The 14,226-nt window shown below is 52.6% G+C and overlaps 1 protein-coding gene across 3 annotated transcripts in view; it reads left to right on the top strand.

Annotated features, from left to right (window-relative positions):
• LINGO3 (leucine rich repeat and Ig domain containing 3) overlaps positions 1–13,762 on the top strand; it is a 45,635-nt gene extending 31,873 nt beyond the window's left edge. For 2 of the 3 annotated variants that reach the window (XM_077921871.1, XM_028713378.2), the window contains exon 2: positions 8,591–13,762. In XM_077921871.1, coding sequence (XP_077777997.1) covers positions 8,625–10,448 — 1,824 coding nt within the window. In that variant the 5' untranslated portion in view covers positions 8,591–8,624 and the 3' untranslated portion in view covers positions 10,449–13,762. Of the gene's footprint in view, positions 1–1,167; positions 1,741–8,590 lie in introns of those variants that run through there. The other variant, XM_028713377.2, reaches the window with a different exon arrangement.
• Positions 13,763–14,226: the final 464 nt, after the last annotated feature.

Raw genomic sequence — 14,226 nt, 5'->3', positions numbered from 1 at the left:
TTTAGAAGACGTCACCTACTCTGTGTATATTCATTGCAATAAACTGTTAAATTTCTACTGCTGTAGAGTTCAGATCTAATGTGCAAGCAGCCAGTGTAGCAGATGGCCAGCATCAAGTTGGCAAAGGTGTGTGTGATGGGGAGAGACCTAAGAAGTGCTGCAAGATGACTGCTCTTGAGGGGCCTGTGGCGTCCCTTCAAGGAATGTGTCCCACCACATTTGACTGGAAAGGCTCATCGACCCATCAGTGGTCCAGACCATATGGGGAGCAGCTGCTGTTTGGGCCTCCCAGGAGCTGGGGCTCAATTTCCCATCAAAATGATTTCCCTGGGTTTGTCACAGCATGAGAACAAGATGCTACAAGGCAGGAGGGATGTCAGACATCCAGAATACAAAGCTGTCTTGTGTGGAGGCCCCTGCCAGGCCAGAGCAGCCCACAGCTACATCCTCGGTGCTTCTGCTCCAGGCACCTGCCATGCTTGGACCCAGCTTCCATGTTTCTGGCAGTAAATGGAGAAAAGTGGTCCAGGATGAGGAGGAAGGAAGAAGCACTGGTGTCTGAGCTGAGTTCTGGGTCACATTGCTACCTGAAGAAGCAATGGCTCTGCTTTCTTTTCTGAAACAATCTCCAGGCCGTGCCCATTAATATCAACAGGTCTACTCAGAGTAGGACTAACACTATACATTTAGCATTAAGAGCCTGACAATCGGAATCCCCTGTTCCTTCTACTCCTGACTCCATGAAACTTTCTTATTTTCAGCAGCACAATCTGGAACGTGCGTGTGTGTGTTGCGAACCGTTCCTTTTGTTCAACAAATGGGAGTCGTCCTAACCTACTCCAAAATCACCCGGTAAATCCAGACCGCCCAGCCCCTGCTCACAAACGCAGAGTCCATATTATTGGGGGGTGGTGACACTTCTGGGGCACAAGAACGTCGGAAGCGCTTACGGGATCAGGCCAAAGAGGGGTCACCTGGTCCAGCATCCTGTTCTCATAGGGGCCAACCAGATGCTCGCAAGGGAATCCCTCCTGTGGTTTCCAGCAAATGGTGTTTGGAAGTTTTGCTGCCTCAAACTGTGGATGTAGGGCAGAGACAACTGTGGCTAGAAGCCCTCGATAACCCTCTTCCCCCTCCATGAATTTATCCATCCAGATTGGTGGCTATCGCTGCCTCCTGTGGGAGGGAGTTAGTTCCAGAGTTTAACTCTGAGCTGCCTGTGATGTGGGGGGCACGACTGTTCCGCGGGGGGCGTGGCGTGGATCTGTACCGTCGCCGCTTTGATCTGGCGCCTTTTGCGGAGAGCACAAGACGGGCACGTCGCCTTGCGGGAGCCGAGGAGAGGCACCTGGTTCAGTCCCGCGGGGCGCGCTTCGCTTGCGAACCCCCCTCCCGCTGCCCACGCCGCGCTTCTCCGCCCCTTCTCCTCGCTGTCAGCAGCCGTCTGTGTCTGATTCGAGAGGAGAACGGAGGCGAGGCGAGGCGGCTGCAGCCAGCGACCCGCCTCCGCCGCCCGCCCCGGCTTCGGCTGGGGACAGAGAGCGCGCCTGCTCTTCCCTGCGCGCCGCTGCCCCATTGGAAGGGCGGCGGAGGAGCTGCAAGCCGGGGTGCGCGCCATGAGCCCCAGCCTTGGGGTTCAGGGGCCAGTGGTGGAACCAGGGAGCGGCCCCCGCCCCAGGGCCTGGCCGCGAACCCCCCGCGGATGCCAGGCAGGAGCGCTTGCCTCGCCCGGCGACTAAGGTGAGCGGATGCGAGGCGGCGGACCCACAGGTGGTGCGGCGCTTTCCCCGGGTTGCGGGAAGAGGCAGCGCTCCTGGCCGCAGGTCCGAGGCCCGGCTGCTGCCCGCCTCTCGCGGCCGGAGGAGTTGCACTGCCGGCGCCCGCAAGGAGCCAGCCACTCGTTGCCCGCCAGGCTCCTCTCTGGCCGGCCTGCCAGCGCAGGCGGCGGGCTCTGCTCCCGGGGGACCCGCAAAGGGGCGCCCTTCTCAGCCTCCCCAGCAAAGGGCTCGTCCCGGCGCCGTGGTCGGGCCCTTTGCTCCGCTGCCAGCCACGCTGCCGCTCGCCTTCGCCTTTCACAACAGCCCCGCAGGGTAGCCCAGGCTGCGAGGTCAACCCAGCGAGAACTCTCCGAGGCTTCTCTCGGGCCCCAGACCAGCCCTCCAGCGCCGCCACGGCCGGTCTCTTGAGTCCGTTGCCAGGCCACGGAGGGCCGGCAGCCAAGCCTGACAAGCGCAGAATATAGAGGCTTGGTGGGGGGGGGGGTCGCCACGGCGTTTGGCCCCCTCCCTCCGCCCCGGGATCAGGAGCAGCCTGGCCGAAGGCAGGCGGACCATCCCCCTCTTTTAGCTTTTAATCAGCGGAGGCTTTGCAAAGAATCCCCGCCGCCCGCAAAGCCCCTTCCCAGAGCAGCCGGCCTCCTAACTCAATTCCCTCGCCTTGTTTAGCCGTAATGTGAGCTGCGGAATGTCCTGCCCAAAGAAAGGGGGACGCGGTTGCTTTTTCCATTAAATATGACCCAGGGAGGTATTTGTGGTGTGTCAAAAAGAAGGCTAAGGAGACAGAGAGGGAGTGGAGGGAGCTAGAGACAGGACGCCCCCAAAGAGCTGGAGCTGTCAATGGGGTGCTGCCTCATTGTGTGCATGAGAGGAGGAGGCAGCTGGAGGGGACAGGAGCCCGTCCCCAGTTTGGGCGAGGGGGGGGGGGCTTTCCAGGGAGCCCAAGGGCCTGGTTGGGGCTCTGCTCTGAGGCTTCCCAGTGGGGAAAGGAGCAGACTTGAGCGCTTGGACACAGGAAAGTTTGCTGCTCCAGGAAGCAGCCTGGCTCCATCTTCCTGCTTCTGGTTTTCTTTCTCACTGCTTTGCTCAGCTGTATGACAAATGGAACAAATAAGCTAAATACTTTTTAATGGGACCCGAGGGCACCATTAAGAAGAGTGTGTGTTACAGTGACAGAGGAGGAATTTGAGAAGCAAACTGCTAGCAATATAAAACCAAATAATTAAAAGAAACATTAAATATATAAGAAGCAACAGTACTGTAAAATGGCAGCGGAGGAGCTGCAGGGGAAGCAAAGCAAATTCCGTACATCCATCTTTGATTCAAGAGAGGGGGGGGTGTCTCCACAAATGCAGCACCCGGGTCCCAGATGGTGGCCACAGGAATAATGCCAGGAACCATCACTGCTTGCCCAAGGGGCTTTTGCTGCTTGCAAGGTCCTCCAGAACCCAAATCATAGTGCAAGAGGCAAGACCCTTCCCGTCCCAGAACTCCAAAGGGGGGGGGGCAATGAAAGCAACAGCTTCCAGTCTCAGCCAAGAATGTGAGAGTCCCTGGCTAGGAGTTGAAGGGGTGATCAAAGGGTGACTTTCTAGAACTTGAGCCCACTTTTGTTTCCTTCCAGCAAAGATCCAGGGGGCACAACCCCCCCCCCCCCCATCATTCACTTGCTGGATAAAGGCCTGCATTACCAGGTGCTATGAGGGCCTGGGGGGTGCGCTCCTTCAGGCACCACAGCCCATTCCACCTGGAGTGCAGCCCCCTTGGCAGCATTTGGGACCTGAGCCCCTCTGGATGACAAATGCAGGATGCCTTCCTGGTCCTCACTCTCCACCTTTAGGATAGACACCTATGGGAGACGAGGGCTTCAACAGGGAGGGAATCCCAGGGAGGGAGGGCCCACAGAGGCTCGCTCCAGATCTGGTAACTGCTGAGCCACATCCTCTTCCTCCACTTAAGCCTAGCCTATCAAGCTAGCTGACATTCACCCTGCCTTGGAAAAGGTGGACCCACCTTGGGATTCCTTCCAGGAAGTCAGCAAAATGTAAGCACAAGGCTGCACTTAAGAAGCAGGAAGGACATCTGTACCTAGTGGGGGGGTTCGCTTTGTTTTTGCAACAGAAAATTTTGCTTAGGTGCATTCCCTTGCTTTCTCCCTCCCTGCTCCTCCCCCACCAGATACTTGGTGGAGATAAAAGGCAGAAGAGCCTGTGGGGCTGAGAAGCCTCCCCAACTGCCCCCCCCACTCAAATTCCAGCCCCTCTTCCCGCTGGCCAGGAAGCCCCTAAGGGCCTTTTCTTGCCTGGACACCAAGAGAAATGTTAATATGAATTAAAAGGCAGAAAAGCACATTCTGTTGGAAGCAAAGTGTTGTTGACCCCGGAGGACCAATTCTCTTGAACATATTACATGCTTGGAGAGCTCAAAACCAAGAGTAGAACAGATGAGCAGGCTGTGGGTGAGGATAAGGAGGAAGAAATGAGGTTCGGGGGGGGGGAGGACTTTCCCTATTACCAGAGAAGCAAATAGACACCTCCTTTGTTCAAGAATAATGCTTTGCCTTTGGGGATCCTTCCATTTGAGTCCTTCTGAGGCGGCCCCTGGGATCATCTTCGCTGTCTGGCAAAGTATGCAAGGCAGTCACTGAGGATGTGTCCACAAAACAAATTGAATCTGCCTTTGAACCTGTTCTGACTGCCATGGCTCCTAACCAAAGAAGTGGCTGTTCTGTAAAAGGGCAGCAAAGGAGGGTACTCTGATGGGAGGACTGTGCTAATGACACCCCTTCCTGCAATTCCTCTTTAAAGCATCTCCAGAGCATTAGTTTCATGGGACAGCAGCCAACCTCAATTCAAATGCAGATCCAGGATCCTTTCATTGGCCATAATGACCTGGGCATGTGTGTTTGTTGTCCCATTGTTGTTGTTTAGTTGTATCTGACTCTTCATGACCCCATGGACCAGAGCACGCCAGGCACTCCTCTCATCTACTGCCTCCTGCAGTTTGGTCAAACTCATGCTGGTAGCTTCGAGAACACTATCCAACCATCTCATCCTCTGTCGTCCCCTTCTCCTTGTGCCCTCAATCTTTCCCAACATCAGGGTCTTTTCCAGGGAATCTTCTCTTCTCATGAGGTGGCCAAAGTATTGGAGTCTCAGCTTCATGATCTGTCCTTCCAGTGAGCACTCAGGGCTGATTTCCTTAAGAATGGATAGGTTTGATCTTCTTGCTGTCCATGGGACTCTCAATGGGAGTCTCCTCCAGCACCATAATTCAAAAGCATCAGTTCTTCGGCGATCAGCCTTCTTTATGGTCCAGCTCTCACTTCCATACATCACTACTGGGAAAACCATAGCTTTAACTATACGGACCTTTGTTGGCAAGGTGATGTCTCTGCTTTTTAAAATGCTTTCTAGGTTTGTTATTGCTTTTCTCCCAAGAAGCAGGCATCTTTTAATTTCGTGGCTGCTGTCACCATCTGCAGTGATCATGGAGCCCAAGAAAGTAAAATCTCTCACTGCCTCCATTTCTTCCCCTTCTATTTGCCAGGAGGTGATGGGACCAGAAATGCCGTGTTTGTGGCAACTACCCTGGTTGGAGCTCAGAAAATTAGTCATAAGATTTATTTTAAAGACTAATATTCATGGCTCTAGCAGCCAAATCATCTGCAGAGGAATTCTCCAGCTGCCAGTCTGTATTTGCAACAGTTTTTACCATTCCTAGGAAAACACAGTTGTGTGGGGTGGTAGAGGGAGATTTGGCAGCTTAAATGCAGGCAATGAAGGAAAGAGAAAGATATTGTGAGTCGTTAACAACCCCCCACACTGTCTGACAACAACTAAGGCCCAAGTGCACAACACCAAGCTCTTCCCCACCATCCTTAAGCCACATCAGGGGGTAGAGGCAGGAAGCCAGTCACCTTGGGGCAAGTGCATAACATCTAGTTGCTCCTGGCCCTTGACGCACACATCCCGTCTCGTGTTCCTGGGCTCTTCTTGACCCCCCCCCCCCCCTTAGAAGTCTCTCCCATCTCTGATGCTCTTGCTGGGAGATCTCCAATTAAACTTTTTATTGCATTAGCCATAGGCCATGGCATCATTGAGAAGGAGAACGAAACACACACACACACCAATAACCATAAAAATATTCGGGCACTGATATACAATAAAACCATGGTCATGGCTACTAAAATTATTTGTTGCATTAAATGGAATAGAATAGCAGAAGATTCTCAGCTAAGATGTGCCAAATTAAATATCCGAATCCGCTTTGCAGTTGATCGCTATTGTGTCTAGTTCCTTCCTCCTGATCTTCTTAGCTACCAGCACATAAAGTGCTGCTTTATAAGTAACGAAGTCGTTGGTGCCATTCAGCAGCCATTTCACCCTTTCCAACCTATTCAGATGTCTTCCATTCGTAAACTGGTTTTATAAATCGGTTTCTTGGGTCTATGTATAACAGGCACTGCAATAAATAATGGTACAGGTCCTCGACGCAGGGTTGTCCACATGGATAGAATCTCTCTTCATAATGTACTTTGCCGTACCACCCATCCAACACCACCGAGGGTATTGATTGGAATCGTAGTTCTGTAAAAGTGATTCTTAGTACAGCAAGTGGGAACTTTGTCAGGAATCTGGCTCAGTCATGCTCGGTTTTGATAAGTGGAAACCATGGTGAGCTCTTGGTAGAAGCAATCATGGTTAGATTGCTTTCTGCATCGGACCTAAAGAGACAGTCTCTTAAGTGCCTCTTATCCATCTTCGTGGTCACTTGAAGATTTGTAATTGATATTGGGACAAGAGGCATTGGATGCCAACCTTCCAGCATTTGGTCTGTTCCTGTTCTGTGTAAGACATAGCAGGGAATCTCTCCTCCGAAAGAGACTGAAGTCTTTTCACATAATTTAGGCAAATTTAGGCAATTCTAGCTTGCATTGTTGTCACGTCAGCTTCAGCACGAAGAAGAGCAGCAGCTGGGGTCCTGTTGGGGAGTGAGAACACTTTCTTGAGGAATTCGTTATGCACTATTTCTAAGGCTTTGTTAGCCTTTAGGTCCATGCTCCATATCGCTACTCCATGGAGCACCTGGGAAACCACTTTGCTGGCAAAGATTTTCAGCACAGGTTCTAGTAACTGGCCACAAGTTTCTGCGCTTTGAGTTTCGTAGCCTCAATGTGCCCCTTCCACGATAGCGTCTCAGTGAAGAGAACTCCCAGATATCTGAAGGAGTGTGTTTGCTCCAGATCCTGCTGATCCATTTTCCATTTGAATCTGGGACTACGCTTCCCAAAGACCATAATTTTGGTCTTGGGGTAATTCACTGTGAGGTCTTCCTGCTTGCAATAATGCTAAGCAGATTGTTAAGACCTAATCGGGAGTGATAGGAGCACCACATCATTGGCATACAGCAGACAAGATATTTTCCTATTGCTAATTGATGGGGTAGGGGATTGCGCCAGTGCTATGTGTGGCGCCATATCATTTATGTAAAAATTGAAGAGTGTGAGAGCCAATATGCAGTGCTGGGAGATCAGTTCCTGTCCTTTGATTTTACATTAGCGGACCACTGAGGAAGAGACTTTTCTAGGGTAACTCAGTGAGATTCTTTGGGAAGGGGTCCTCCCTTCTGCCACCGGGACTGCACTTGAGTCAAAACCACCTGAGTCCCCTCTGCTTCCCACCCTGAAGACCTCAGTGTACACTAAGTTATTATATAAGAAAGGGAGGAGGAAATTAAATGGCTGCAAAACAAATTCCTGCTTCTCTTCCACTCCCTGAAAAGGGAAGAAAAATTGAGTCCAATTTATTTTTAGCTGCTTAAAGAGAGGGCTTTGCATTATTATTCCTCAAGGGCGAGCTGCTGCTGCTGCTGCTCTTGCTGCTACTAATCCATAATCTACAAAGAATGGATTCTGCAATCACCAGTTTTTTAAATGTGAAATCTGCCAAGGATATTTTGTGATCTGCAGGAAAAGGAAAATCCTCTTTGCTACATGTAAACGTGCAAGCGCTTGGTTCTGTTCTGGAGAGGGGGCAAGATGGGGGGGGGGGCTCTTCAACACGCAGGTGGGCATGCCCCACCCAGCTGCAAGCCATCCCAATTATGGTGTGTCTCTCTCTCACACACCTGCAAAGTCTTTGCTTCTTCCAGAAGAGCAAAGCCAGCATCGTACAGCGGCTGTGTGTGTAAGCTAGGTTGCTTGTACAGGGCACAAGCAAAGGAAAGGAGGGTCTCTGCCCCAAGGCACCTCCCATCTTCTCTGCTCTGCCTGTGGGGAGAGTGGCTGTCACCCCAAGGCCATGGCACACCCATATGCAAAGGGACTTGCAGAACAGGGCAAGGGCAGCTCCCCTCTTCAGAGCCCGGGGGTGGGGTGGCTTCTTCCTCAAAGGAAGTGAAACTGGTAGGCTAAAGAAGGCTCTTCTCTTCTCTCCTGGGCCTCATGCACACTTTAGTTTTAATGATTCATATTACTCAGCCTGGTCTCATCCCCACCAACTCACCTGCCTTTCCTTGCTCCTCCATGGCCTGTTTGCTGCTATGTGTCTCAGTAGCCAAGGGGGGCAGAGGGGCAACTGCCCCCTAGATCAAGTAAAACAAAAGAAATATTTCACTGCCCAATCCCATTGGTTCTGCCACCCACCAGAAAAGTCCTGCCCCACCTAAGTAAGTCCTGCCTCCCATAACAAAAATCCTGGCTATGCCAATGGCCTTGGTGCAGCTGCCGGGGGGGGCAGGGGCTCCCATGGCAGAGGCCTGCCAGAGCAGCTGCACCTATGTCTGTAACTCCCTCCTCTCCCTCTCTCTTGCAGGTGCGTGGGAAGATGGTAGGATGCCTGTAGGACCATGCACTGCACCATGACATGCTGCTGCTGTTTTCTGGTCTTGGTTTTTCACTGTGTCCTCCTGAGTACAGCCTCAGTGGCGGCTTGCCCAGCACGCTGTGACTGCATCCCCCAGATCAAGTCCGTCAGCTGCCACCGCAAGCGCCTCACTGCAATCCCTGAGGGGATTCCCACAGAGACCAAGATCTTGGAGCTTAACAAGAACCGCATCCGCTGCCTGAACTCGGGGGACCTGTCCCCATTTCCACTATTGGAGGAGCTGGACTTCAGTGAGAACATCATCGCCAGTGTAGAGCCGGGTGCCTTCAGCAACCTCCTGAACCTGCAGGTCTTGCGCCTTCGTGGCAACCAGCTCAAGCTGCTCCCCGCGGGCGTCTTCACCAAGCTCTCCAACCTCACCGTCCTGGACATCAGCGAGAACAAGATTGTCATCCTCTTGGACTACACATTTCAAGACCTGAGGAGCCTCAGGATCCTGGACCTTGGGGACAATGACCTGGTTTATGTCTCTCGGAAGGCCTTCTCCGGCCTCCTGGGCCTGCAGCAGCTGACAATAGAAAAATGCAACCTGACAGACATCTCCGCAGAGTCGCTCTCTCGCCTCCAGAACCTACAGGCCCTCCGGCTCAGGCACCTGAGCATTGCCACAGTGGAAGACCAAAACTTCAAAAAGCTTTGCAACCTCTGGCAGCTAGAAATTGACAACTGGCCGTTCCTGGAGGACATATCACCAAATGGCTTCCAAGGACTCAACCTCACCTCACTCTCAATCACGTACACAAACATCACTGCTGTCCCAACAGCTGCCTTGAGGAACCTGGGGCATCTCATGTACCTGAACCTCTCCTACAACCCCATCAGCACAGTCCCCAAGGGCGCCTTCCGGGACCTCATCCGGCTCAGAGAGCTCCACATGGTGGGTGCCTTGTTGGCCTTGGTAGAGCCCCAGGCGCTGTATGGCTTGAGGCAAATCCGCCTTCTCAATCTCTCCAACAATTTCTTGTCCACTTTGGAGGAAAGCAGCTTCCACTCTGTCAACACTCTGGAGACACTCAGGGTGGACCGGAACCCCTTAGTCTGCGACTGCCGCCTCCTCTGGATCCTCCAGCGCCGGAAGACGCTCAACTTCAACGGCCAACCGCCAATGTGTTCCTCACCACCCGAGATCCAGGGTGACGCCCTGCGCGACTTCCCAGACTCTGTGCTCTTTGAGTACTTCACCTGCCAAAAGCCAAAAATCAGGGACCGGAAGCTCCAGCACATCACTGCTTATGAAGGGCAGGCTGTGTCCTTCCTGTGCCGGGCGGACGGAGAGCCCACCCCCTCCATCGTCTGGGTTTCTCCTCAGCATCGGATGATCACTACCAGGAGCACTGGGCGAGTTGCCGTCTTGCCCAGTGGGACGCTGGAGATCCGCTACACACAGGTCCAAGACAGTGGGACCTACATCTGCATCGCCAGCAATGCCGGTGGCAACGACACATACTTTGCCACACTGACCATCAAGGGGCACTTGGCCAACGGAGCCCTTTATGCAAACCGGACCCTGCACCTCAGTGACTTCAACGACACTTTGCACAACAGCACACAGGTCTTCTTGAAGTTCACACTTGACCTCAAGACTATCCTGGTGTCCACTGCCATGGGGTGCATCACCTTCCTGGGCGTGGTGCTCTTCTGCTTCCTCCTCCTCTTTGTCTGGAGTCGAGGCCGTGGGCAGCACAAGAACCACTTCTCTGTGGAGTACTCTTTCCGCAAGGTGGACGGCCCAACCACAGCGGCTGGGCAAGGGGGCGCCAGGAAGTTCAACATGAAGATGATCTGAACTGCTGGCAGGCTGGGAGGGGGGCCCTGCTGGGAACACCCGCAAGGAGAACCAAATGGGCTGTGGGTGCTGCTGCCCCTCCTCTGCCATCAGTTCAGTTCAACTTCAAGGGCTTAGACCAGGCAAGCAGTGACCGTGCTGAGGGACCTCTGTCGCACCACACTTGCCAAGGGTGCCATGAACCTAGTGGCAGCATTGCCCATCATGACTGGCCCAGTGCCAGCACCCAGCAAGGTGGGGAAGACCCTGGCACCCTGGCAGAGCCTGCTGCTGCCACCAGAGCCTCCTGATGCGGCTCGGCCGGGTGGTAGCAGCACCGGACAGAGCTCCAGCTCGCCTGGAAAGCACCAAGTGGCCACCTAGCACCGCCCTGGTCCTGATGCTCGCACGTGGATGGGAGCGGCATCATTAGCAGGGTGGGTTTGGTTAGCACCATCCACATGCCGAGTGAGCTGGGAGCTCCTCCACTCAGTGCCACAGCCTGCACTGTTCACTTGCAGGCACTGCACTGCATGTGACTTCCCCCAAGCTGAAGGGCAGCCCTGGCCAGGGGCTTCTGCCTCTCTCTTTTTCTCCCTGTCTCTGGGCTTCTATCCCCCACCCAATGGATGGACAACGTGCTCCACGCAAACAACACAGGGGGCTGTTCAGGTCTTTTTGCTGTAGCTGACTTTTGTCCTTTGTTTCATCAACTATGCATCTTTCAAGTAACGGGAGCATTACTCTTGGGCTCTCTCTCATTTTTCTAAGTGACATATTTGGAAATCTCTGTTGAGCTGAGTGCTTGTTTTTAAACCATTTATATGCACGCCTAACAGGCATCTTCCTGTGCGGCTGAGGACTCCCTGTGCAGGGAGGGAAGAGGGAGACCAACCTACCTTTGCCTGCCAGACCAGAGCCAGTAAGGTGGAGGTTATGCTGGGGGAGATGCAGTGCCTTGTAAGAACCCTGTCTAACATTTTTAATAATGAGGAGTATGTTGGCAGACAACTGCCCTCTGTGCCGAGACCCTCCTCAACAAAGCAATAACCTGCTTCTTCCACTTGGCTGGCTAGGATAGGGCCCAGTACACGGACCCAAGAAGGCTGAGCTCCTGCACTGTGCACTGTCCTGCACTCTCCCCAAGGGAGAGCCAAGCTTTGAGTGTGTAGATGAAAGAGAGAGAGAGAGAGAGAGAGAGAGAGAGATGTAAAGTGAAATGTAGGCTGCTCTCTTCTTTTCATTGAATAAGGCTAGAAGCCACTTGGAGGAGTGTTAGCTGGTTTAGTGGGGGAAGGAAAACTCTGGACAGAAAGAATCCATTGCCACCTTTGAGCCCCACCAAGGGCCCCACTACAAGTCCTGGTGGCTTGAGGTGGACTCTGAGGAAGGCCAAGGGTGGCTGGACCAAGGCCAAGGCAGAGCAAGGGGTTGAGCTGCCCCAGTTAGGGATGTGTACAAAGTGCTTTCTGCCATCCCTACAACCTTCCTGTGAAGTGGGCAAGGTTGCAAGAAGGTGGCTGGCCCAGGGCCCTGATGGATGTGTTCTGGGGCTGATTCTCCCAAATAGGCACAGCCCCATGGCAGGTTCCAGTTGGGTCACCTTCCCCTTCCCCTCCTTGGCTGACAGATCCCAGCTGCAAAAGAAGCCTGAGCAGTCAGGAGCCGCTGGCGCCTTACAGCAAATCCCAAGAACAGGGTCCCTTTTGCGCCTTCCCTGCCTGCCGCACAGGAGAGGAGAATCTTCCGAGGCTCTGCCTGCCAAGGGAAGTGGTGTGTGTGTGGTTGCACATCCATCCACGCATGAGCTAGAAGATTATGCTTGTTGATGATAATGTATTATTTCTGCTAAACGAGGTTTTGGCTGACATATTTACTGGCATCTGTTTTGGTTTCCAATGAAAACACCAACTGGCAGGGAAGACTGGGATCATCCTGACAACAGGAAATTAGTATTTTAGAGAGCAAGGCAGGTCAGCGATGGAGAAGTGCGCATTTGCTTGCTAGGATGGTGCTGATTGGACCTTCCAGGGCAAGAGATGTGGAGGCGTCTGTCAGCCAGAACTCCTCAGTGATGCTGCTGGATCAATGCTAATAAAATAGAGGGAAGGCTGCCACTCAGTTCCGCTCCGTCTGTTCCTCCTCCCACCACCTGGTCTGCTCTAAAGGGTAGCACAAGGCGTGAAAGTTGGGGTCGGGACAGTGCACCACTGAAGCGCATGCTGAAAAGACAGAAGCTTGGCTAGAGAAAGATTTTGCAGGGGAAATTCAGCCTGCTCCCTGTGACCTCTTGGCAATAGAGACCTCTCCAAGCTCTCAGGTGTGTTTGCCTGGCCCTCGAACATTTGGCCCTCTTCCTCTCACCCACCTGTAAAATGGCAACAGCAGCTGATTCATGTAGCTATTTTGAGGGCCAACACAAGTGTGACTAGGAGTGCTGAATACATAGCTAAATCCTGGCTTGTGGACTGCCAAGCGGAGAGTCCAAAAGTGGCTTCCTTTGCAGTGCTGGCCCAAGGGCACTGAGCAGCCATGGACTGTATGTGTCTGGAGGCACCTTAAAGATCAAGATTTAGTGCGGCATGAGTTTCCATAGACCAATTAATTTATGACATTTATTTATTGCCTCGCCAGGGAGGTCCAAGCTGTGTACATGTTTCTCCCCACACTGATTTTATCCTCACCAACACTGCGAAAGTAGGCTAGGCTCAGAGGTGGAGTTTGGCCAAGCGGGCTGAAACTGTATCTGCCCAGTCTGTGGCTCTTTAAACACCACACGACGTTGGCTCTTGGCGTCTAGAGACCACTTGCATCAGACCACAAAGTTTTGAGCTGCAATAATGTGTTTGACAAAGGGGGGGGGGGCAGTCAGCTTTGTAGCCTTTGGCTCTCTGGATCTCTGACTTGGAGGCCATGAAGAAATCTATTGTCAGTACCCACTCCATCCCCCTCTGCATCTTCTGGACTCCTCTCCACCGCACCCTGCTCACTTCAAAAACGACTTCTCCAACAGTCCCAATCACTTGGCCCTTCCTTCCATTTTGGTGGAATAACACTGGACAGAGACGTAAGATCTTACACAGGGAAGGGGCAAGGGGGAAATCACAACCATGAAACTATTTCATCCTTCCCCCCCACCCAAGAAGTAGGAAAGGAGCCCAGCACTGATTTTGAGGGTGGATGTAATTTGCCGGAGTTTGGGGTGGTGGATGCTCAAAAAGCCAAGAGTGGGAAAGTCATTCACTGTCCCCATGGAATACCTTGTTTATACAGAATGTGCACATTTTTTAATATGTATGACTGCATGTACAATACAGCAATGTATCACATAATCACCTCCGTCTCCTGTTTGTTTTATGCTTCTCAGTTATATGATGATGAGAACAGAATCCTTTGCACAATCTGAGCCCCTTTGTGGAAGTGGGAGTCATAGAATCATAGAGTTGGAAGAGACCACAAGGGCCATCGAGTCCAACCCCCTGCCAAGCAGGAAACACCATCAGAGCACTCCTGACATATGGTTGTCAAGCCTCTGCTTAAAGACCTCCAAAGAAGGAGACTCCACCACACTCCTTGGCAGCAAATTCCACTGTCAAACAGCTCTTACTGTCAGGAAGTTCTTCCTAATGTTTAGATGGAATCTTCTTTCTTGTAGTTTGGATCCATTGCTCCGTGTCCGCTTCTCTGGAGCAGCAGAAAACAACCTTTCTCCCTCCTCTATGTGACATCCTTTTATATATTTGAACATGGCTATCATATCACCCCTTAACCTCCTCTTCTCCAGGCTAAACATGCCCAG

The sequence above is a fragment of the Podarcis muralis genome, chromosome 18, assembly GCF_964188315.1.
Source record: "Podarcis muralis chromosome 18, rPodMur119.hap1.1, whole genome shotgun sequence".
NCBI classification, from domain to species: domain Eukaryota; kingdom Metazoa; phylum Chordata; class Lepidosauria; order Squamata; family Lacertidae; genus Podarcis; species Podarcis muralis.
Note: the sequence above shows the minus strand (reverse complement) of the source record. Positions and strands in the feature narration are given on the sequence as shown.